We start from the raw sequence: 22,131 nt of genomic DNA on the forward strand, positions 1-22,131 counted from the left end.
ATGAGAAAGGAAATTTTCCTTCCTCCTGCTGTAGTAAAGTATCAATAGTATCAACTGGCAAGTTGTGTCTCTTCCTGTTGAGGTTCCTAATTGACGTCCTCCTTTTGGGGTCTGTAATTAAGCTCCTCCTCTGGCCTCCTGACTTTATTTTATTTTAAATGGTTTCCCTTTATTAATTTTTTTTTTTTTTTTGAGAAAGGTAATGAGAGGGGAGAGGAAGGGAAGCATTCATTTGTTGTTTCACTCAGCCATTCATTCATTGGTTGCTTCCCTGTGTGCCCTGAGTGGGATCGAACCTACAACCTTATCATTTTAGGACGATGCTCTAACTGACCGAGTAACCAGCCAGGGCCTAATTTTCAGTCTTAATAGCACTTACCACTCTGAGATCATCCTACTTATTTTACAGGATTATCATCTTTATCTCCCTTCTAGGATGTTGTAAGTGGACAGCTTGGCTATCTTGATGACACCACTGTATTCTCCTGCACCTGGCTCGGTGCCTGGCACAAAGCGGATGATCTTGTGTTTTTGGACGAATAAATGGATAGGTAACAGAAGCCCAGCTGAATCCGGTTCTGCCTCACTCGCTGAGTTTGAGCAAGCTTCCGTTTCCTGGTGTGTGAAGTGGGAGTGGAGAGAGTAGAAGTTGTTGATTAGCTGTAAATTTTCCACCTTGTTCTCTCTTCAGTCTTTGGTCTGGAGCTAGGTACTTGGCCTCTGGAGTCTCAGCTCCCCACCTGTATAATGGGTGTGAGGAGCTCACCTCAACGTCTCCAGGTGGTAGCGCTGCCTTATAAGGCGGCACAGCCCCAGGGCGGGCGAGGCCATGTAGGTGGAGAGAAATCACAACATCCGGCTGCGGGGGCGGGGCGCCCCACCTCCTGCGCCCCGGCGGCAGAGTCTGAGGCCTCGGAGCCGCTGGAGAGGCCTGCAACGTCCTCTGAGACTCTCCCCGCTTCCGATGTGCACCCTCCATGATGAGCAGACTAGAAGGAATACCGCTGAACAGATGGCTCAAACAGCTCGAGGCTCGCCCGCGGGAGGCTCAGGACACCAAGTGTCTCCCCTACAAACCCTAAAAACGCCTAGGATAGTCAGTGTCTCGGGCCACACCCCCACTTGATGGCCCAATCAGAGTGCATTGCTGAGAACCACTGGACATCCGGCCTCCGGGGCGTGACCTAGAGAACCCACCTCCCCTGTCCCATCTGAGGGTTTGGCCCTAATTGGCAGTTCGGTAACCTACCAAGGCCCAGAAATTCGAACCTAGGGGCCGAACCCCACCGCGAACCAACCAGGAAGAGGTGACGTATAAGTCCCGCCTCCCTGCTCCTTGGAGCGAATCCCTGGCACCGGGGACGGGGGATGATGAAGAGACTGACTGTCTAATGGGAAGGCGGCGCGGGGAGCACCCGCCCGGTTATTGGCCGAGTAAAGTAAACAGAGGGTGGGGCGGGGCGGGCCAGCGCCGAGATGGCCCCTCGGAGGGGCGGAGAGTGTGCGGCGGGCGGCGGCGGCCGGGGAGGCCGGGGAGGCCGCGGGACGGTCACTGCGAGCCGAGCTGAGCCGATCTCCATCTGGCCCCGGTTCCCGCGCGCGATCCCGGTCGGGGGCGCGGCCAGGCGGCGCCGCAGCCCATGGAGCTCGAAAACATCGTAGCGAACACGGTGCTACTCAAGGCCCGGGAAGGTGAGGCTGCTGGGCGGGCGGCCGGGTGCGAAGAACGCGGGCGCGCGGCCTCTGAGCTCGGCGGAGCGACCCCGCCACCTTGGGTAGCGCGCTCCGCGCCTCCCACCCCGCGGAGACACGAGTCTTTATGGCCCGGCGTCCGTCTTCGCACCTGCCCACGGGAGCCCGGACCCAGGAAGGGGCGGGGGTTAGGCCTCCGCCTTTGCGGCGGGGAGAGGTTGAGGGGGTGAATGAGCTGGTCTGGTGAATCAAGAGGAAGGAAGAGGGAAGGGTGGGACCTGAGACCTGGGAGAGCTTCTCTGAGGCCTTTCCCAGGTGGGTTTTGAGAAGATGCCCCGGGAAGGGGCAGCCTACCCCTACATGCCTCGGGCCCAGGTCCGGCCGCACAGCTTGGAGGGGCACAAAGTTCGTGCAGTATAAAAGTTTGGAGAATGAATGAACGGCTATCCGATTTGGGGAAACTGCTGGTCACATAAACTACAACTTGATTGCCATTTGCTCAGGGCTTCATGACATTGTGGACAGAGGTGAATGGGTCACGATTTTTGCTTTCAGGAAGCTCAGTATAGTAGGGCAAACGGGCACAGAAATAAGTGAGAGGCAGCTTTGAAAGAAGAGAGCATGTGGCCTGGCAAGACTGTAAGCGCAAGGCCTGGCAGAGGGAGCCGGTCTGGTGAATCAAATGTGTGCTGACCTCCTCATGGCTCCCACCCCAGATGTTAGCAGGCACCTGCTCTAGAAGGTCCTGGGAACACAGGAGGACCAGACCTTGTCCTCACTGGTTGATGGTCAATCTGCCCCTCACCTGCTAGTAGTGTACACCTTGGTAACAATCACCAAACACCCATTCTGCTGTGTCCTGTCCAGGGTGGTGGCAGATCAGCAGCAAACAAGAGCCTTCCTTTTGGAACGCTAGGGCAGAGAGGTTAGGACGGTTTTTCCAGTATTTGCTGGGCTTCCAGGCTGAATCATCTGCTTCTCCTTTCTGCCCCGTTTGCAGGGACTATCCTCCAGGTTACCTAGTAAGACTGTGGTTGACCCAGGCGTAGTACACAGAATGCCCCCAGCACAGTCTTTAGGAAGCCCAGAGGAGCCCCCAGCTCACACAGCATCTGGTGCCTTCTGCCTGCCCAGTTGGTATTGACGCCAGAGAGGTGCTACCTGGAAATGGACGTGGCAGGTTGGGTCCTTGGTGCCTAGAGCCTTCCTTATCTCCTTCTGTACATGATCGAGTTCAGGGCTGGGCCTTCCTCCCAGCTTCTGGGGGCATTGCCGATTTTGTTCTGCCTTGTCATCTAGCAAGCCAGGGAGGAGGAGTAAGGAGAGCCTGGCCAGGCCTCCCCACTAGGGTTATAGTCAGTTCAGGCCTCAGGCTTCTGAGAACACTGCCTGGCCTGGCCGGAGAGTAGGCGCATCTCCAGACAGGATTCTTCAGGCTATGTGTGAGACGTAGGGGGGTATGGCCAGACCAGGGACATGTGCCTCTACTGGGGACCCCTCAACCCTCTCAACCGACCTGGCTCTGTCCCTCCCACCTGCGTGGCTCTCTCTTTCTGAACTTTAGTAACCTTTGTGGAATGGTTTGGAGACAAGACATAAAAACTAAAGGAAATCCCAGTTGTCTCTGAGTCCTGAACCCTGGCCCATGGATTGGCTGCTTCGGAATCTCTTCATGAGCTGGCTGACAGTTGACTTTGCTAGCTTCCTAATTGACCTAAGACCTTAAGTCATTTGGGAACTCTTGGTGTATGTATTCAGTTGACACCTAATAGATGCCCAGCATATTTGATGTGGGAAAAGAGCTTGGGTTGTCGCAGGGATCTGGGTTCAAATCCTGCATCTGGTACCTCCAGATTTTGTGATCTTGAACAAACTGGTTCGTTTCAAGGTCTTGGTTTTCTCATGAATTGGGCCAGGTCTGGTAGAGCTGCTGTGAGGATGAAGTGGAACAGCCCTGGGGGTATGAGCCCTTGCTCTGTCCTTCCTGTTTTAAGTGCCCTGAGACACAGTGAGGGGACCAAGCTAGAGTTGGGAGGAGCCCCACTGACTCTGGTGGCAGTTCCAGGACAGAATATTTGCATGTGACTCTGTGCTGGTGCCTTAATGTGGCTGGGAGTAGGGGGAGGAGGAAGTAACTGATGGGGGAGGCAGCGGATGGAGAGTTGGGTGAGGGACCTGTGGGGGGTTGCGGGAGGAGTTCCCCTTCTGGGAAGGCCTTGCCTGGGTGGGGAGTGGGTGTCTGTTGCTTACTCGCAGTGGAGCAATGCTGTGGGATATGCTGGGTGCTGGCTGCAGGAAGGCTGCTAGTGGGTTTCCCAATGGGTGCCCTGCAGCACTTCCTCCTTTAGGCAGCTTGGGTCAGGGAGCTCTGCTCCCTCCCTAAAAGGTAACCCCTTCCCCTGCACCACCTGCCTTCAGCAAGGACAGATGGAAACACAGCTGGGTAAACCAAAGAAGAAACTAAGGCCAGGCAAGAGAAAGTGGTAGATTGAGATTGCCACTGAGTTGTTGGAGCTGGGGACTACTTCTTGCCATAGCACTACTGGGTGCTGTACACAGACTCTCCCAGTCACCCTCACAACACCTCCAGAGGTGGGTTTGGAGCCAAAGTACGCAGGAGAAGTTGAGGTTTATAGTGGTCAAGTGAGGGGCCTAAAGTGTGAATTGGAGATTCCAACCAAGGTCCATCCTCATGGGTCACATCTGGCTAACTCTACTAATATGTTTTATTTGGCTGCAGTGGGCTTTTTAAGAAATAGTAACTAGCCCTGGCGGGTAGCTTAGTTGGTTAGAGCGTTGTCCCAGTGTGCCAAGGTTGCAGGTTCGATCCCCTGTCAGGGCACATGCAAGAGTCAACCAATGAGTACATAAATAAGTGGAACAACAAATCTGTATTTCTCTCTCTCTCAAATCAATTTTTAAAATTAAAAAAAAAAAAGGAACCAATAATTCATATAACAGTCTGGATTCCCTGCTGCTTTTGAAACATCAGAAGAGCTGGCCATCTGAGCCAGCATTCCTGCCTAGCAGCAACCAAGCAACTGCTGGAGTTGTAATTCAGCTACCTATTAGAAGGGGTAGGTCTCATTTAGTTCACCACACTTCCCACCACTCCCTGTTGTCTCCCACCTGGTCCACATTCACCACACCTGTCTGGCTTTGTAGGCATTTGAGCTACTACCTTGGTCTCAGCAGCTGTAGATGGGGGAAGCAGTCAGGTAAAATGAGGCGCGTATCAGGGCCAGGGAAGCCCTTGTGGGCAAAGGTGGGCACCTTGAGTGCCAACCTTCCTTCTACCACCTTATTTGAGTCTCTGATAGCCCTGATCAGCTGCTGGTGACTCAGGTTGCCCTCTGGCTCTGGCAGCTCTCAGGCATGTCCCATATGTCTTAGAATTGCTCCCTTCTGGGTGTTGGCTTACACTGTTCTTGCCATTGGCATGTTCTTTTTAATTTTTTTTCACCTGGGAAAGTCTACCTGTTAGGAAGTAGCTGAAGCTTGCCAAGGCAGCCCAGAAAGCCCACCATCCCCGAGTGGCCTGCCCTTACTGCTTGCTCTTTTGACTCTTCCAGCCCAGGGCCCCCTAGTAGGAGGGCCCAGGGGACCATGGGTGTCCAGGAACCCAGTGAGGGTATGTTGGAGCATGTGGAAGGAAGGCCCAAGGTGCCTCCTATAGTGAGCTGTGCCTAGGCCGGGCCCTGAAGACCTCTGGACCACACTGCGGGTGTAGGGGAGGCATGGTGGTGGCCAGACTCAGTGCATGTTTGCTCCCACAGGTGGTGGAGGGAATCGCAAAGGGAAAAGCAAGAAATGGCGACAGATGCTGCAGTTCCCCCACATCAGCCAGTGCGAAGAGCTGAGGCTCAGCCTCGGTGAGGCCTGGGTGGAGACCCAGGGTACTGGGGCAAGGGGGACCTGCTGGTGCCAGGCAGCCTCCCCTGATACCTCACCCTGGGGCAGAGGTGCAAGGTTTGGGGGTCCAGGGAACAGATTTAGGCTACACCACCCACCTTGGTTTCAGTTCCTGGGCTTGCGATGGGTGGAGGACAGAGAGTCAACAGGACAGCAGGGGCTGGTGGGGTGAGTGTGGGGAGTAGGGCAGGGCCAGGTTTGGGGCAGTCTGAGAGAAGCAGAGGAAGGAAGGCCCAGGCCTAGGGGTAGCAGAGCTCAGGGGACAGAGGGTACAGTAGGGGCTAGAGCCAGCCCACAGATTGATGGTGTTAGGAGCCCCAGGCCTGTGCTGAGCCCCACTCAGTTCCTGGCCTGAGAGACCCAGCAAATCCTTGACCAAAAAGGCCCAGGACCCCAGTTCCTGCTTATCTTGGCGGAGGCCCCAGGTCTGAGCAGCACTCGAAGTTGCCCAGGCCCCCTCTGACAACCTGCACGTGAGCAAAGAGTATACCATGGCTACTTCCACTGCCTAGGAAGGAGGCCTAGCCTGGAGCTCACCGGAAGCCACAGCTTCCTCGCGTACTTAACGCCAGGCAGGCAGCAGGTGTGGGCCCAGCCTGGGCCTGGCCGGAACCTCAGACCACACCCAACCCCAGCACTTTGACAAATGCAAGTGGTGTGAACCAGGAGACAGTGGGGGAGGTGAGGGCCCTGATTCTCAAGCCACACTCCTGGCTGTGTGACCTTGGACTAATCATTTAGCCTTTTTGAGCCTCAGAGCCCCAAACTATGATGGAGTAGAGGTGCCCACCCCAGGGTTGTGATGAGGGTTCTGAAGGAGATAGTGGGTGCCATATTACAGGGCTGGAAGCTGTCGTTGGGGCGCAGGGCCTGGTGGTGTAGATAGGAATGCGCCCACCCCTGGCAGGCTCCAGGTCCAAAAACCCAGCAGCTCCCACCTCTGCCTGCAGAGCGTGACTACCACAGCCTATGCGAACGGCAGCCCATCGGGCACTTGCTGTTCCGAGAGTTCTGCGCAACAAGGCCTGAGCTGATCCGCTGCACTGCCTTCCTGGATGGGGTGGTGAGTGCAGCCCAGCCCTGAGGCCCAGTCCAGCACCCAGGGCAGACGGCAGTTTCACACCCTGTGTGCCCTGGTGCCCCCCACTTGTTACTTCCCCCAGACCTCAAGCCTCTCTGCCTTCCACCCTGCAGGCTGAGTATGAAGTGACCCCTGATGAGAAGAGGAAGGCATGTGGGCAGCAGCTAATGCAGAATTTTCTGAGCCACACGGTGAGTTAGCAGTGATGGAGGGATGACAGCAGTGGGCAGAGATCAGTGATAGGGAGAGGAGTGACCACCGCCTGGGCAGAGATGCCCTGGAGCTGCTCCAGGCTCACCGGGCAGCCTGCCAGGAGCTCCGCTTCTCCCTGCCTCTAGGGTAGAGGCAGGAACCAGGCAGGCATAACACCATCCTGCAGCTGCCCCTGCCTCAGGCCCAACATATCTGCTATCTGCCCTAGGAATGGGCAGCTGGCCAACAGAGCCCCCCCTTTATTGATGTGTCTGTGGCCTGTCCCCAGGGTCCTGACCTCATCCCTGAGATCCCCCAGCAACTGGTGACTAACTGTGCCCAGCAGCTAGAGAAGGAACCCTGCAAAGACCTCTTCCAGGAACTGACCCGGTAAGCCTCTTGCTCCCACAGCCTGGAACTGTGTTCTGAGGAAGGGGTTTCTGTGGGCCCGGCCTTGCCCCTGCTGTGTGACCTTAGGCAGGTTGCCTCCCCTCTCTGTAGCATCCTAAGCTTCAGTACTGGTGTGTGTCTCTATCCTAGATGGGATGGAAGGAGGGTTGGCTGAGGACACTGCCTTTCGGGCTGAAGATACATGTAACGGGGCCTGGTCCATCCAGCTGAGAACCTGGATATCAGGCTGACCAGTGGGCTGGGCTTTCTCAATAGGCTGACCCACGAGTACCTGAGCGTGGCCCCTTTTGCCGACTACCTCGACAGCATCTACTTCAACCGTTTCCTGCAGTGGAAGTGGCTGGAAAGGTGAGCTCCTCGAAGGGTGGACTGGGGCAGGCCAGGTTGTTCGGGCTGTCACGGGCCTCGGACCCCTGCTTAGCCATTTGCTCCCCAAACCCTTGCCCACAGGCAGCCAGTGACCAAAAACACCTTCAGGCAGTACCGAGTCCTGGGCAAAGGTGGCTTTGGGGAGGTGAGTGTCCAGGTCAGGCCCCTGCAGAGTGTGGAGGCTGGGTAGGGTGGGTCCTGGACAATCCCTCCACACTAGTCCTGGTACCCCTATCAAGAGCATGGCTGGTTCCCATGTGTCCCATCTACCCTGGCTCTAGGTGTGCGCCTGTCAGGTGCGGGCAACAGGCAAGATGTACGCCTGCAAAAAACTGGAGAAGAAGCGGATCAAGAAGCGGAAAGGAGAGGCCATGGCACTGAATGAGAAGCAGATCCTGGAGAAAGTGAACAGTAGGTTTGTAGTAAGTACAGACAGGAGACCCTGCCCTGCCCCCAGCCATGTGCTTGCTCTTCCCTTACCAGGCTAAGGTCTCTTCCCTCCGCCCCACCCTCCAGGCACCGCCTCCTGGCACCCCCTCCCACTCTTGGAGATGCCTGGGAAGGGCAGGTTTGGGGTGTTGACACCGGCCTGGGAATCAGGCTGGGCTCCCAGGAGTGGCAGTGAGAAGGAATATTTGGGCGGCAGGCACCAGCCCTGCCACCAGATGGCCTGTGGCCCCTGCCTGAGGGCTCGGGTCTCCTTGGCCACAGGTGAGCTTGGCCTATGCTTATGAGACCAAGGATGCGCTGTGCCTGGTGCTGACACTGATGAATGGAGGCGACCTCAAGTTCCACATCTACCACATGGGCCAGGCTGGCTTCCCAGAGGCACGGGCTGTCTTCTACGCCGCAGAGATCTGCTGTGGCCTGGAGGACCTGCATCGGGAGCGTATTGTGTACAGGTGTGGAGCTCTGCCTCCCTACCAGGGGCCACAGCTGGTTGAGTGGTGGAAGGATGTGGGGTGCTGGGGCAGTCACCACAGCCACTAGCCCATCAGCCTCGTGAGGTACTGGCTGGAGGCTCTGCACTTGCCCACACTAGGCAGACTTGAAAGGCTCAGAACCCAGGCTCTGGGGTCTTGTGAACATGGGTGTGAATCTGATGTCACCCCTCTCTGTGACTTTGGGCCAGTCTGCTTCCTGCTCCCAATATCATTTCCTTTCCCAGAAAACAGGCTATAATTCTGCTTGACAAGTTGTCATAGGGACCAAATGAGGTAATTGGGTAAAATACACTAGAACTGGGCACACAGGGTTCTGCCTGTTACTGTTATTGGCAGGTTTGGGTTGGGGGAGCCTCTCAACACGGATGAGCTACTGATGATGCCTGACCAGGCGGTAGTGCAGTGGATGGAGCATGGGACTGGGATGCAGAGGACCCAGGTTTGAGACCCCAAGGTTGCCAGCTTGAGCTTGGGCTCATCTGGTTTGAGCAAAGCTCACCAGCTTGGACCCAAGGTCGCTGGCTTGAGCAAAGGGTTACTTGGTCTGCTGAAGGCCCACGGTCAAGGCACATATGAGAAAATAATCAATGAACAACTAAGGTGTCGCAGCGAAAAACTGATGATTGATGCTTCTCATTTCTCTCTGTTTCTGTCTGTCCCTATCTATCCCTCTCTCTAACTCTCTCTCTGTCTCTGTAAAAATAAAATTAAATTAAAAAAAAAAAGGCTACTGATGACATCTGGGAAGCTTCCCTAGGTGGGAGTTCCTTCCACATGCCTAGTGAGTCCCAGGAGTACTGGCTCCATAGATTCTTTATCAGCTACCTTGAGCAGGGGCTGCTACAGGTGGAGGGCAGAGCTGTCTGCCACCCCAGCAGCAAATGGCTCCTATACCTTGCTGCACATCTCATCCAAGGAAGCAACCAGTTTGGGAGGGGGTGGCCCTGTCTGGCTGCCTGGTAAACTAGGCAGCATCTGACCCTTCCCTTTTTTCCCCACAGGGACCTGAAGCCAGAGAACATCCTACTAGATGACCATGGTAGGTGGGGGGCCGCAGAGGTGGGGTGGAGTGGAGTATACTGGATGACCATGGTGGGTAGGGGACCGCAGAGGTGGGGTGGAGTCTTGTCCACCTGCTTATTGGGTCCCTGCTTCACACCCTTTTAGGTCACATTCGAATCTCTGACCTTGGGCTGGCTGTGCATGTGCCTGAGGGCCAGACCATCAAAGGCCGTGTGGGCACCGTGGGCTACATGGGTGAGTCCCCTTGCTGTCCTGGGCCTGGCCCCCAACTTCAGTTTGGGAGTCTCCTGTGTCTTAGGGGATGGAAAGAGCTCTTGAACCTCTCATAAATCAGGAGGTCAAGACTCAGCCAGCCTGACCAGGTGGTAGCACAGTGGATAGAGCATTGGACTGGGATGTGGAGGACCCAGGTTCAAGACTCTGAGGTTGCCAGCTTAAGCGCGAGCTCATCTGGTTTGAGCAAAGCTCACCAGCTTGAGCCCAAGGTCACTGGCTCAAGCAAGGGGTCACTCAGTTTGCTGTAGCCCCCCGGTCAAGGCACATATGAGAAATCAATCAATGCACAACTAAGGAACCGCAACGAAGAATTGATGTTTCTCATCTCTCTCCCTTCCTGTCTGTCTGTCCCTATCTGTCCCTCTCTCTGACTCTCTCTGTCTTTCCCACCAAAAAAAAAAAAAAGACTCAGCCAGGACCCCACACTTGTGTGAACCCACTTTATACATTCACTAAATACTTACTGCACTCCTATTGGCTGGGCTTGCAGGTGGCTACCAGTTTAAAGGACTTAGACCTGTGTCCGTGGCCCCAACTCTCTGCTCCCCTGACTTGCTCATACTCAGAGTGGGAGTGCCAATCTGGGGAGGGACCAAGATGGGTTCCCCTTTGGGACTAGATGACACAGTAGACAGAGCCCCAACTACAGGTGGTGTCTTCTTCACCCCCTGCTTATTATTGTCCTTGGACTAGACATTTGCTTCTGCCAGCCTCACTTTCCCTGACTGTGATTGTCATGCCTACTACCAGGGTTGCCTGGAAGATGAAGAGGCAGTAGAGGCAGCTCACCTTGCCCTGTAGGCAGTGTAGGCATCCAGCAAGTGGCTCTTCTTTCCTTGGTCCAATGTTAAATCCATAGGTTGCAAACTGGTAGCCACATGGGCCTCACTTGGCCTAGGTTTGTGTCTTAATCAAATTATTTTTAAAATAATTGGAATCGGTTGCCAACATTGAATAAGCCAGACAGCTTTATGTTAAAAATATGTATTTATGGGCCCTGGCTGGTTGCTTAGTGGATAGAGCGTTGGCCTGGTATATGGATGTCCTGGGTTTGATTCCCAGTCAGGGCACACAGGAGAAGTGACCATCTGCTTCTCCCCCACTTCTCTCCCTATTCCTCTCCTGCAGCCAGTGGCTCGATTGGTTTGAGTGTGGCCCTGGGTGCTAAGGATAACTCTGTAGGAGCACATCAGCCTCAGGTGCTAAAAATAGCTTAGTACTTGAGCGTCAGTCCCAGATGGGGTTGCTGGGTGTATCCTGGTCAGTGCATATCTGGTAGTCTGTGTCACTATCTCCCTTCCTCTAACCTTAAAAAAAAGAAAAGAAAATGTATTTCTGACTTCCTTGAAAAATTAGAAGACCTGGCCCCCTGCAGAACCACATCAGTTCCCTTTGATGAGGTATGTGCTGTCCTACTCACCACAGTCCCCATCGGGCCACTGGCAGTGCCTGCCTGTCTGGTAGGTGTTGGAGCAGATCCCCTGTCTTGACATGCACTGGCCATTCCCAGGGCACCTCTAACTCCTGCTCAGCCCTAACTCCTATGCCGCCCATCCAGCTCCGGAGGTAGTGAAGAACGAACGGTACACGTTCAGCCCTGACTGGTGGGCACTAGGCTGCCTTCTGTACGAGATGATCGCAGGCCAGTCGCCCTTCCAGCAGAGGAAGAAGAAGATTAAGCGGGAGGAAGTGGAGCGGCTGGTGAAGGAGGTAGCTGAGGAGTACTCTGACCGCTTTTCCCCGCAGGCCCACTCACTCTGCTCCCAGGTACGTCCAGCTGGAGGCCCGGGCGTGGCTGGGGCACCTCCCATGGCCACGCTGACTGCCCCTCCTCTGCTGCAGCTCCTCTGCAAGGACCCTGCTGAGCGTCTGGGGTGTTGTGGTGGTGGTGCCCGTGAGGTGAAGGAGCACCCCCTCTTCAAGAAACTGAACTTTAAGCGTCTGGGAGCAGGCATGCTGGAGCCACCCTTCAAACCTGATGTGAGTGCCACCCATTTGAAGGCAGGACCAAGCCAGGGTGGGACTGGGAGAGTCAGGACATCATTAGTTCGAATGTAAGAATATCCAACTCTATTGGCTCAACCAACAAAACAGATAATTCCCTGGGCTTACAAAAATAAAAAGCCCCCGGCCTGACCTGTGGTGGTGCAGTGGATAAAGCATCGACCTGGAAATGCTGAGGTCGCCGGTTCGAAACCCTGGGCTTGCCTGGTCAACGCACATATGAGAGTTGATGCTTCCAGCTCCTCCCCCCTGTCTCTCTCTCCTCTCTGTCTCTCTCTCTCTCTCTCCTCTCTAAAATGAATAAATAAAAATAAAAAAATTAAAAAAAATAAAAAGCCCCATGTGGGCTCCAACCGTGTTGTCAGAGCTCTCCCTTTCTTCTTTTCCCTTTCTTCCTCTCATTTTCCTCTCCCTCTCTTCTCCCTCTCTTCCTCTCTTTATCTTCCTCTCCCTCTCTTCTCCCTCTCTTCCTCTCCTTCTCTTTCTCTCCCTCTCTTCCTCTCTCTCTCTCCCTCGCTCCCTGTGTACCAGTCAATGTGCAGTCCATACTCACAGGCAACTCTCCCCCCAGTGTGGCAGTGGTGAGCCCAGCAGCTCAAACCCATAGCGTACCAGTTCAGCCTCCCCAGTAGATAAAGAGTACCTCATGGCCTGACCTGTGTTGGCGCAGTGGATAAAGCGTCAACCTGGAAATGCTGAGGTCGCTGGTTCGAAAACCTGGGCTTGCCTGGTCAAGGCACATATGGGAGTTGATGCTTCCAGCTCCTCCCCCCTTCTCTCTCTCTCTGTCTCTCCTCTTTCTCTCTCTCTCTCTCTCTCTTCTCCAAAATAAATAAATAAAAATTGAAGAAAAAAAAAAAAAAGAGTACCTCATGCCCAGTAATTTCAAAAGTCCTAAAAGGTGAGGGAAAGGCCTAAGGCTGACATTCATTGCCTCTGATTCCTCAGAGGCCCTTCAGTGGCCACACCCAGATCATATGGTTACTTGAAGCACCGCCAGTGAGGGAGACTAGTTTTCCAAAGGGAAACCAAGATGCTGTTAACAGAAGGGGGAAGGGCTGTGGACTTGGGAAAACATCTGCTGCTTACCACACCTGGCCGTGCTGACCCCCCATCTGTGGACAGAACCCTTGTTCTTGTAGAGTCTCACCCATTTACTGAGCATCTCAGTGGGTCAGGCATCCTGCAGGCAGGGATATCCTTGAGTTATCAGATACCAAGTGGCAGAAACGCAGCTCAGACTTACTTATGCTCAACTTGGAGTTGGTTCATTTGACCAGAAAGTCCCTGAGTAGGGCCAGCATCAGGGTTTCATGCTGTGTTGCCAGGACTTCATCTCCTGACTCTACTTCAACCTGTTGACTGTCCTCCCACTGAATTCAGGCTTTTCTGTATAAAGTCACAGGGAAGGTGCTGCTTGGCCAAGATTGTCATGTTCTTGCTCTCCTCCCATATGTAAGAGAAATGGGTCCTGTATTCACCAGGAACACTGGGGAGGCAGGAAGGTGATGGGCAGACCACAGTTGATGGCTGTCAACCACACATGTGATTGTTTATTCATTCAACACATATCTGTGTGCCCACCAGATGTGCCAGACCTCAGAGATAATGAGGTCAACAGGACCCAGTCCTGCCTTCATGTTTTAGTGGGAGAACACACCAATATAAACCAGTAAGTGAAAGCATCTTAGGTAATGTGAAGTGCAGCGGTGAACAATAAAGCAGGCTAAGAAGATAAAGAATGCTTGACTGGTGGTGGTGCAGTGTCTAGAGCAGTGGTCCCCAACCCCCGGGCTGCGGACCGGTACTGGTCTGTGGGCCATTTGGTACCGGTCTGCAGAGAAAGAATAAATAACTTACATTATTTCCATTTTATTTATATTTAAGTCTGAACGATGTTTTATTTTTTAATAGATGACCACATTCCCTCTGTTACATCCATCTAAGACTCACTCTTGACGCTTGTCTCGGTCACGTGATACATTTATCTGTCCCACCCTAAAGGCCAGTCCGTGAAAATATTTTCTGACATTAAACCGGTCCGTGGCCCAAAAAAGGTTGGGGACCACTGGTCTAGGGCATCAATCTGGAACACTGAAGTCCATGGTTCAAAACCCAAGGTCACCGCTTAAGTGTGGGCTTATCAGCTTGGCATGAGTGTGGGCTTGTTGACTTGAGTCTGAGTTCATTGGCTTGAGCAATGGGTCACTGGCTCAGCTTGAGACCCCTATCAAGGCACATATGAGAAGCAATCAGGGAACAACTAAAGTGAAGCCACTATGAGTTGATGCATCTCATCTCTCTCCCTTCTCTCTCTCTCAAAAAAAAAAAAAGAAAGAAAAAAGAAAAGGAAGGAATAATGGGAAGGCAGGAATATTTTTAGATGAGATAGTCTCTGAGGAGCTGATGGTTAAACAGAAGCCTAAAATATGTGAAGAAGAGAATCCTATCAAGATTTGGGATGTGTGCTTTTCAGGAAGAAGGACCATTCAGGCAGTGAGGTCCTGGGGCAGGTACTAGCCTCAGGAAATGATACAGCAGTGAGGGGCCAGAGTGACTGATGTGTCTTATTTTAAGTGTGATGAGGGCCTTTGGGAAATGTTAAGCAGGATTGTGAGGTGGGCGGGAGGGGCCATAGAGGAGGTGAGTGGAAGAGGGGACAAGCGATCTGCTGCCCCTGAAGGATTGTGTCATCCTCACTGGCACCTAGTGATGTAAGCATTGCTGTGGGTGATTGAGCCTGACATCAGAGGCCTGCCTCAGGGCTGCTCTGCCACTACTGCTTCCCATGCATATCGTCTCCTCTAACCTTGAAACCACCCACTGCCCTCGGCCTTTCATTCAAAGTTAGAAAACCAGCCTGGCCTGTGGTGGCGCAGTGGAAAAAGCATCAACCTAGAAGGCTGAGGTCGCCAGTTTGAAACCCTGGGCTTGCCTGGTCAAAGCACATATGGGAGTTAATGCTTCCTATTTCTCCCCCCTTCTCTCTCTCTCTCTCTCTCTCTCTCTCTCTCTCTCTCTTTCTGTCTCTTTCTCTCCCTCCTCTCTAAAATGAATAAATTTTTTTAAAAACTTTTAAAAATAATAAAATAAAGTCAGTGCCTTGGACTTTAACTTTTTAGAAGCAGCAGGTAAAAAGCAATATAGTTTTTAACAGCTTTTTTGGGATTTAATTCACATACCATACAATTCACTTTTTTTTTTTTTTTAAACTGAGAGGAAGGGAGATAGTGAGACAGACTCCTGCATGTGCTCTGACTGGGATCCACCTGGCAACCCCTATCTGGGCTGATGCTCAAATTAACCAAGCTATCTTTAGCACCTGAGGCCGACTCTCAGACCAACTGAGCTATCCTCAGCACCCAGGGCCGACACGCAAACCAAGTGAGCCTCTGGCTGTGGGAGATGAAGAGGGAGAAAAGGGGAAGAGGGAGGGGGAGAGAGAAGCAGATGGTTGCTTCTCCTGTGTGCCCTGACTGCGAATCAAACCTCAGATATACATACTCCAGGCTGGTGTATCCACTGAGCCAACAGCCATGGCCACAATTCACTCATTTTAAAGTATATAATTAAATGGCTTGTAGCATATTCAGAATTGTGCAACTATCACCACAATTATTTTAGAACATTTTTATCTTCCCTTCCCCCAAAAAACCTGTACCCGTTAGCAGTCATTCTCCATTCTCCCCTCTCGTTGGCAACCACTAATCCTTCCATCACTATATATTTGCTGGTTCTGGACATTTAATATAAATGAAATTATCCATTATGTGGTCCTTTATGACTAGTATTTTTCACTTTGCATGATGTTTTCAAGATTCATCAATATTATAGCATATGCCTGACCAGGCGGTGGCGCAGTGGATAGAGCGTCCGATTGGGATGCGGAAGGACCCAGGTTCGAGACCCTGGGGTTGCCAGCTTGAGCGCGGGCTCATCTGGCTTGAGCAAAAAGCTCACTAGCATGGACCCAAGGTCACTGGCTCGAGGGGGAGGGGTTACTCAGTCTGCTGAAGGCCTGCGGTCATGGCACATATGAGAAAGCAATCAATGAACAACTACGGTATCGCAACGAAAAACTGATGATTGATGCTTCTCATCTCTCTCCATTCCTGTTTGTCCCTATCTATCCCTCTATCTGACTCTCTCTCTGTCCCTATTAAAAATATATATATATTATAGCATATATCAGTTATTTTTTATTTTTATTTTTTTATTGAATTTAGAGAGAGAGGGAGGGAGGGAGGGAGAGAGAAGGAGCGAGACCATAGTTACTTCACTTTCGTTGTTCATTGATTGCTTCTCATATATGCCTTGACCTCAGCATTCCAGGTTGACGCTTTTTCCACTAGACCACCACAAGCCAGGCTGTTGGTTCTTTTTTATGACTGAACAATATTCCAGTGTATGAATATTCCACATCTTTTTTGCCATTATGTTTGTCTTCAGTTGATGAGCATTAGGGTTTCTATTTTTTTACTATTATGAATAATGCTGCTATGAACATGCACATAGAAGTCTGTGGGGACACAAGTTCTCTTTTCTCTTGGGTATACACAGGAATGGAGTTGCTGGCTCATATGGTAATGCTATGTTTAATTTTGGGGGAACTCCCAGACTGTTTTTCAAAGCAGCTGCACTATTTTATTATGTGTTTGCTTATTTATTCAAGATTTTTTTTTATTCATTTTAGAGAGGAGAGGGAGAAACAGAGAGAAAGAGAGAGAGTGAGAGAGGAGAGACTGAGAGAGAGAAGGAGGGGAGGAGCTGGAAGCATCAACTCATAGTTGCTTCCCATATGTGCCTTGACCAAGTTTGAGGTTTTGAATCAGTGACCTCAGCATTCCAGGTCAACACTTTATCCACTGTGCCACCACAGGTCAGGTCCAGCTGCACTATTTTACATGATGATTTTTTTAAATTAAATTTAATTTTTTTTTGAGAGAGAGAGAGAGGGATAGGCAGGGACAGACAGACAGGAAGGGAGAGAGATGAGAAGCATCAGTTCTTCGTTGTGGCACCTTAGTTGTTCATTGATTTCTTTCTCATGTGTGCCTTGATGGGGGGGAATTCAGCTGAGCCAGTGACCCCTTTCTCGAGTCAGCAACCTTTGGACTCAAGTCATGTCTATGATCCCACACTCAAGCCAGCAACATTGGGGTTTCAAACCTGGGTCCTCAGAATCCCAAGCCCATGCTCTACCTACCACCAGGTTAGGCTTATGACGGGTTGGGAAGCTATGGCTCGTGAGCCAGATGTGGTTCTTTTGATGGCTGCATCTGGCTTGCAGACAAATCTTTAATAAAAACAATAATGTTAAAAATATAAAACATTCTCATGTATTACAATCCATTTCCTACTGCTCATGTTCATGGTTGCAGGTGCCTGGAGCCAATCACAGCTGTCCTCCGGGACAACACCAAATGTTTATTGAATAATGCATAACGTACACAAGTCGTATGGCTCTCACGGAATTACATTTTAAAATATATGGCATTCATGGCTCTCTCAGCCAAAAAGATTCCCAACCCCTGCTATATGATGATGTGTTCTTTTATTTGTTTATTTTCCTTACATGAGAAGCAGGAGACAGAGAGACAGACTCCTGCATGCACCCCACCAGGATCCACCTGGCAAGCCCCCTACCTGATGTTGCTCCACCCATCTGAGACTGTTGCTCTGTTGCTCGGCAACTGAGCTATTTTATATTTTAGCACCTGAAGTGAGGACATGGAGCCATCCTCAATGCTGAGGCCAACTTGCTCCAACCAAGCCATGGCTGCAGGAAGAGAAGAGAGAGATAGAGAAAAGAGAGAGGGTGAAGAAGCAGATGGTCGCTTCTCCTGTGTGCTGTGACCAGGAATTGAACCCTGGACATCCACACACCAGGCTGATGCTCTACCACTGAGCCAATCGGCTAGGGCCATAATGATGTTTTAATTGACATCCTTAATAATATTTAGAAGAGTGTAATGATGAAAAATAAAGTGGCCTTCTGGAGTGAGGTGGGCTCCTAGCAGGTGCTGGGGTGGTGGGAGGACTGTTCTAATTCCTTGGTTAGTGGTAAAGCATAAGGGGATGGAGCAAGCTGTTGAACATTCCATGACAGAGGACCTGCCCATCGTCCCCCCCAACACCAACTCCTGGCCATGCCTGCAGGTTTTCTTCCAAAAGTGCCTGCTGAGCCTCACCTGCATTCGTGCAGCGGATAAAGTATCAACCTAGAATGCTAAGGTCATTGATTTGTAACCCTGGGCTTGCCTGATCAAGGGACATATGACAAGCAGTCCATCAAGAAAAGAATGTGTCTGCTGAGGCCCAGGCCAGATGGTTCAGTGGATAAAGCATCATCCTGGCACACCAAGGTGGCAGGTTTAATCCCCAGTCAGGGCATGTACGAGAAGAAATGAATGAGTACATAACTAAAATGGAAAAACTATGTGGAACGAGTTCATGCTTCTCTCTCTCTTCCTCTCCTCCTCTCTTAGTTCCTTACACTCTTTCAAGTCAATGGGAAAAAAAATTTAAAAGAAAAGAACCTGGCCCTGGCCGGTTGGCTCAGCGGTAGAGTGTCGGCCTAGCGTGTGGAGGACCCGGGTTCGATTCCCGGCCAGGGCACACAGGAGAAGCGCCCATTTGCTTCTCCACCCCTCCGCCGCGCTTTCCTCTCTGTCTCTCTCTTCCCCTCCTGCAGCCAAGGCTCCATTGGAGCAAAGATGGCCCGGGCACTGGGGATGGCTCTGTGGCCTCTGCCCCAGGCGCTAGAGTGGCTCTGGTCGCAACATGGCGACGCCCAGGATGGGCAGAGCATCGCCCCCTGGTGGGCAGAGCGTCGCCCCTGGTGGACGTGCCGGGTGGATCCCGGTCGGGCGCATGCGGGAGTCTGTCTGACTGTCTCTCCCTGTTTCCAGTTTCAGAAAAATGAAAAAAAAAAAAGAAAAAGAAAAAGAAAAGAACCTGATCAGCAGTAGCACAGTGGATAGAGTGTTGACCTGGAATGTTGAGGGCCTTGGTTCAAAACCCCAAGGTTGCCGGCGTGAGTGCGGGTTTCCTAGCTTGAACACAGGGTCAACAGCTTTACTGCAGGATCATTGACTTGATCCCAACATTGCTGACTTAAAGCCCATAGGTCACTGGCTTGAGCAAGGAGTCACTGGCTCAGCTTGAGGGCCCCCCCTTCAGTCAAGGCACAAATGAGAAGCAATCAGTGAACAACTAAAGTGAAACAACTATGAGTTGATGCTTCTCATCCCCCCCCCTTCCTGTCTCTCTCTCAAAAAAAAACAAAAGTGCCTGCTCTGAGATTCAGCCTGCAATCACCTCGTCAATTGCACACCCAGACAGCTGTGTGCAGATAGAGGGGTCCCTGTTGTTTCACCTGACACTGGAGGCTGCTGGTTGCAGTGGGTCAGTTACCACTGACTGGTTGGTGAGGGAGAATAAACTGGAGTTTCTCCTCCAGTTTATAAAAGGGAAACTGAGCCTCAGAGGAAAGAGACTGCTATGCTTAGAAAGTACATGGGTCACTGGTTTCTGACTCCAAACTAGAGAACTGTAAGGGGCAGAGCACAACCAGGCCCAGGTTAGGGTGATTCTCAGAAAAGCTGTCCTCCAGTGCACGGGTGGTGTTCCTATCTGACCTCTGCCTTTGTTCCCCCAGCCCCAGGCTATTTACTGCAAGGATGTCCTGGACATCGAACAGTTCTCCACGGTTAAGGGTGTGGAGCTGGAGCCCACTGACCAGGACTTCTACCAGAAGTTTGCCACGGGCAGCGTGCCCATCCCCTGGCAGAATGAGGTGGGGCCTGCCCAGCTGGTGGGGTGGGCTCCAGCAGATGGCCCTGGGGACATTTCTCACAGCTGTCTGTCCTATGCCAGATGGTGGAGACCGAGTGCTTCCAGGAGCTGAATGTCTTCGGGCTGGATGGCTCGGTTCCCCCAGACCTGGACTGGAAGGGCCAGCCACCTGCACCTCCCAAGAAGGGACTGCTACAGAGACTCTTCAGTCGCCAGGTAACCCCACTAGTGGGGCCTCCAGCCTTGCTCCAGGGGATGGTGGGTGGGAGGCCGAGCCAGTGCCCTCATGTGCTGGAGTGGGCCTCCTCCAGCCGTGCCAGTGGTGCCCAGGGCCTCTGGCCTCATTCCCACCTGTCCCCCACCCCTGGGTGGGCTCACAGCCTCTTTTCTCTTTCCAGAGGTGAGCAGTGTAGGCTCCCCGTGGGTTGACCTTGCCTCGGGGAGCCACAGGCAGCCCTTCCATGACAGAGGCAAGATGTGGGAGAAAGAAGTCCGGTGCTCACTCCCTACCTCCCTCTCCCCAATGCTTCTGTTCCCTGCACCCCAGCACCTTCAAGCTGCTAGCCTTTCTTAGCTGTCTGTTTCCTCATGCCCTGCCCTTGCAGAGCCTGGGTTCTACCTTGTCCCCCTTACTTCAGCCTGTGGCTGGCAGCCTCTGCACTGATATCTGGCCTGAGCTGCTGCTCCAGGCCCCTTGTGGCGTGTCCTGTCCCCAGAGTGTGGGCCCTGGGCAGCTCCTGGCCTGCCTTGGCAAGGCCACTCAGTGAGACTGGTGGCTAACAGCACTTGCTCTGCCTCTCTCCCTCCGTGTCTTCCCTGCCCTCCAGGATTGCTGTGGGAACTGCAGTGACAGTGAAGAAGAGCTCCCCACCCGCCTCTAGCCCCCAGCCTGAGGCCCCCACCGGTGGTTGGCGGTAGCAGCTACTCGAGCACTGTTTACAGTTTTGCACAGTGGTCCTCCCCATTGTCCACTCAAGTGGTGGCCTGGGGAACACAGCAGGAGCTGTCCCCAGTGTCCTCTGCCCCTCAGCTCCTGGTGTGGCTGTTTGGCAAGGCCTAGTCTATCCTCGGGACAAAGGTGCACCTCTTCAGCTCTCATCCGTGGAGCTTGGGCCTTCCGTATTTATGTATTTGTACGAATGTATATAGTGACTAGAGCATTCTGAAGACCCATGCTGGCAGAGGGGCCACTGCCAAACTCAAGGCTCCTCAGGCCCCCGAACCCCCAACACTGTGCTCACCACCGCCGGCCTCCAAGTGAGACTTGTGCCTGCCCCTGTTGCCCTGGGCTCAGGCCCCCCACCTCTGGGGCCTGATGCTGTCCCTTCTCAGCACTTGTCAGGTCTGGATATGGGGCATGTGCCAAAGTGTGACCAGAGATTGGGCTGACCCTGGGACCCATCAGTCCACTGCCCAGGCTGTCCCAGAGGGGTCTGCTTCTGCCTTGCAACTCCCAGGGCACTTCATTGTCATGCTGGGCCCTGTCCTGAAGACACCTCTTGCAGAAATGCCCCAACTCAGACGGAGCAGGGGTATGTCCCTGGCCAACCCTCAAACATTCCAAACTTCCCTCATAATAATAGACATATGTGCCCAGCAATAATCCACCCTTCCCTATGTGTGTGCGTGCGTGTGTGTATGCACGTGCGTGCGTGTGTGTGAAGGGGGTAGGCTGAGGCTGCATGCCTATACCCCAGACCCCATCCTAATCCTTCCCAGACTGAATGGCCATCTTAGTCCTCATGTTGGGGTAGCATGGGATCACAGGACCCTGTTTTTCCCATATTTAAAGCCAATTTTTATTACTCATTTTGTCCAGTGTAAGCTGCCACATGTCTCTATGTGAATACAGTCTGAGCACAAACCTAGCCAGCCACCTCTGCCTGCCTTTTTTAAAATTTTTATTTATTTATTTATTTTTGAGAGAAGAAGAGAGATGAGAAGCATCAACTCATAGTTGTGTCACATTAGTTGTTTACTGATTGCTTCTCTTACATGCATTGACAAGGGGACCCCTTGCTCAAGCCAGTGACTTTGGGATCATGTTGATCCCACATTCAAGTTGGCAAATGTGTACTCAAGCCAGATATGTGCCTGCCTCTTTCTTGGTGCTGGTGATCCAGGGGTCTTGCTGCTTCTCTGGCCCTGCTGGAAGTGGGAAGGAATTGGAGGTGGGCCTGGTGGGGGCTGCCCATTCAGCAAGGCCCAAGAGGCCCCAGAGCTGCTCTTGGGGCAGCCTCTCCAGGCAGCCAGGCCTTGGTGGCCTTTGGGCTTACCTAGTGGGTCTTCCAGCTTATTAAGTAGAATGAGGCCTGAGAGAAGAAGCTTGAGGTGTGGGTCTGGTTCTGCCCGTGCTTGAGAGGCAAGCTCAGCTGGCCGTGTCCCCTCCAAGTCCACAGTGGCCTGGCCATCAGTTGGCCTGGAGTGAGA

At 52.6% G+C, this 22,131-nt stretch overlaps 1 protein-coding gene across 3 annotated transcripts; it reads left to right on the forward strand.

The window, feature by feature from the left end:
* The first annotated feature begins 1,485 nt into the window (after window positions 1-1,485).
* GRK6 (G protein-coupled receptor kinase 6) lies at window positions 1,486-21,569 on the forward strand. 3 transcript variants are annotated; one of them, XM_066272330.1, is made up of 16 exons: window positions 1,486-1,692; window positions 5,469-5,564; window positions 6,555-6,667; window positions 6,799-6,876; window positions 7,167-7,267; window positions 7,544-7,636; window positions 7,739-7,802; window positions 7,939-8,079; window positions 8,369-8,559; window positions 9,603-9,640; window positions 9,769-9,858; window positions 11,459-11,667; window positions 11,743-11,880; window positions 19,565-19,702; window positions 19,783-19,917; window positions 20,529-21,569. In XM_066272330.1, the coding sequence occupies exons 1-16, from the start codon at window positions 1,641-1,643 to the stop codon at window positions 20,580-20,582; spliced, it is 1,731 nt and encodes a 576-aa protein (XP_066128427.1). In that variant the 5' UTR covers window positions 1,486-1,640; the 3' UTR covers window positions 20,583-21,569. The 3 variants fall into 3 exon arrangements, with proteins under 3 accessions (XP_066128427.1, XP_066128428.1, XP_066128429.1); XM_066272331.1 differs by lacking the exon at window positions 20,529-21,569 and adding an exon at window positions 20,100-20,520; XM_066272332.1 differs by lacking the exons at window positions 5,469-5,564; window positions 6,555-6,667 and having other exon boundaries at window positions 1,493-1,692; window positions 20,527-21,569.
* The last annotated feature ends 562 nt before the right edge of the window (window positions 21,570-22,131 follow it).

Source organism: Saccopteryx bilineata, chromosome 4 (genome assembly GCF_036850765.1).
Source record: "Saccopteryx bilineata isolate mSacBil1 chromosome 4, mSacBil1_pri_phased_curated, whole genome shotgun sequence".
Taxonomy (NCBI): domain Eukaryota; kingdom Metazoa; phylum Chordata; class Mammalia; order Chiroptera; family Emballonuridae; genus Saccopteryx; species Saccopteryx bilineata.

Coding starts and splice junctions, on each gene's coding strand:
- GRK6 (XM_066272330.1), top strand. CDS start 1,641: ATGGAGCTCGAAAACATCGTAGCGAACACGGTGCTACTCAAGGCCCGG. Junction 7,268..7,543: donor CTCTTCCAGGAACTGACCCG/GTAAGCCTCTTG, acceptor CTTTCTCAATAG/GCTGACCCACGAGTACCTGA. Junction 7,637..7,738: donor CAGTGGAAGTGGCTGGAAAG/GTGAGCTCCTCG, acceptor CCTTGCCCACAG/GCAGCCAGTGACCAAAAACA.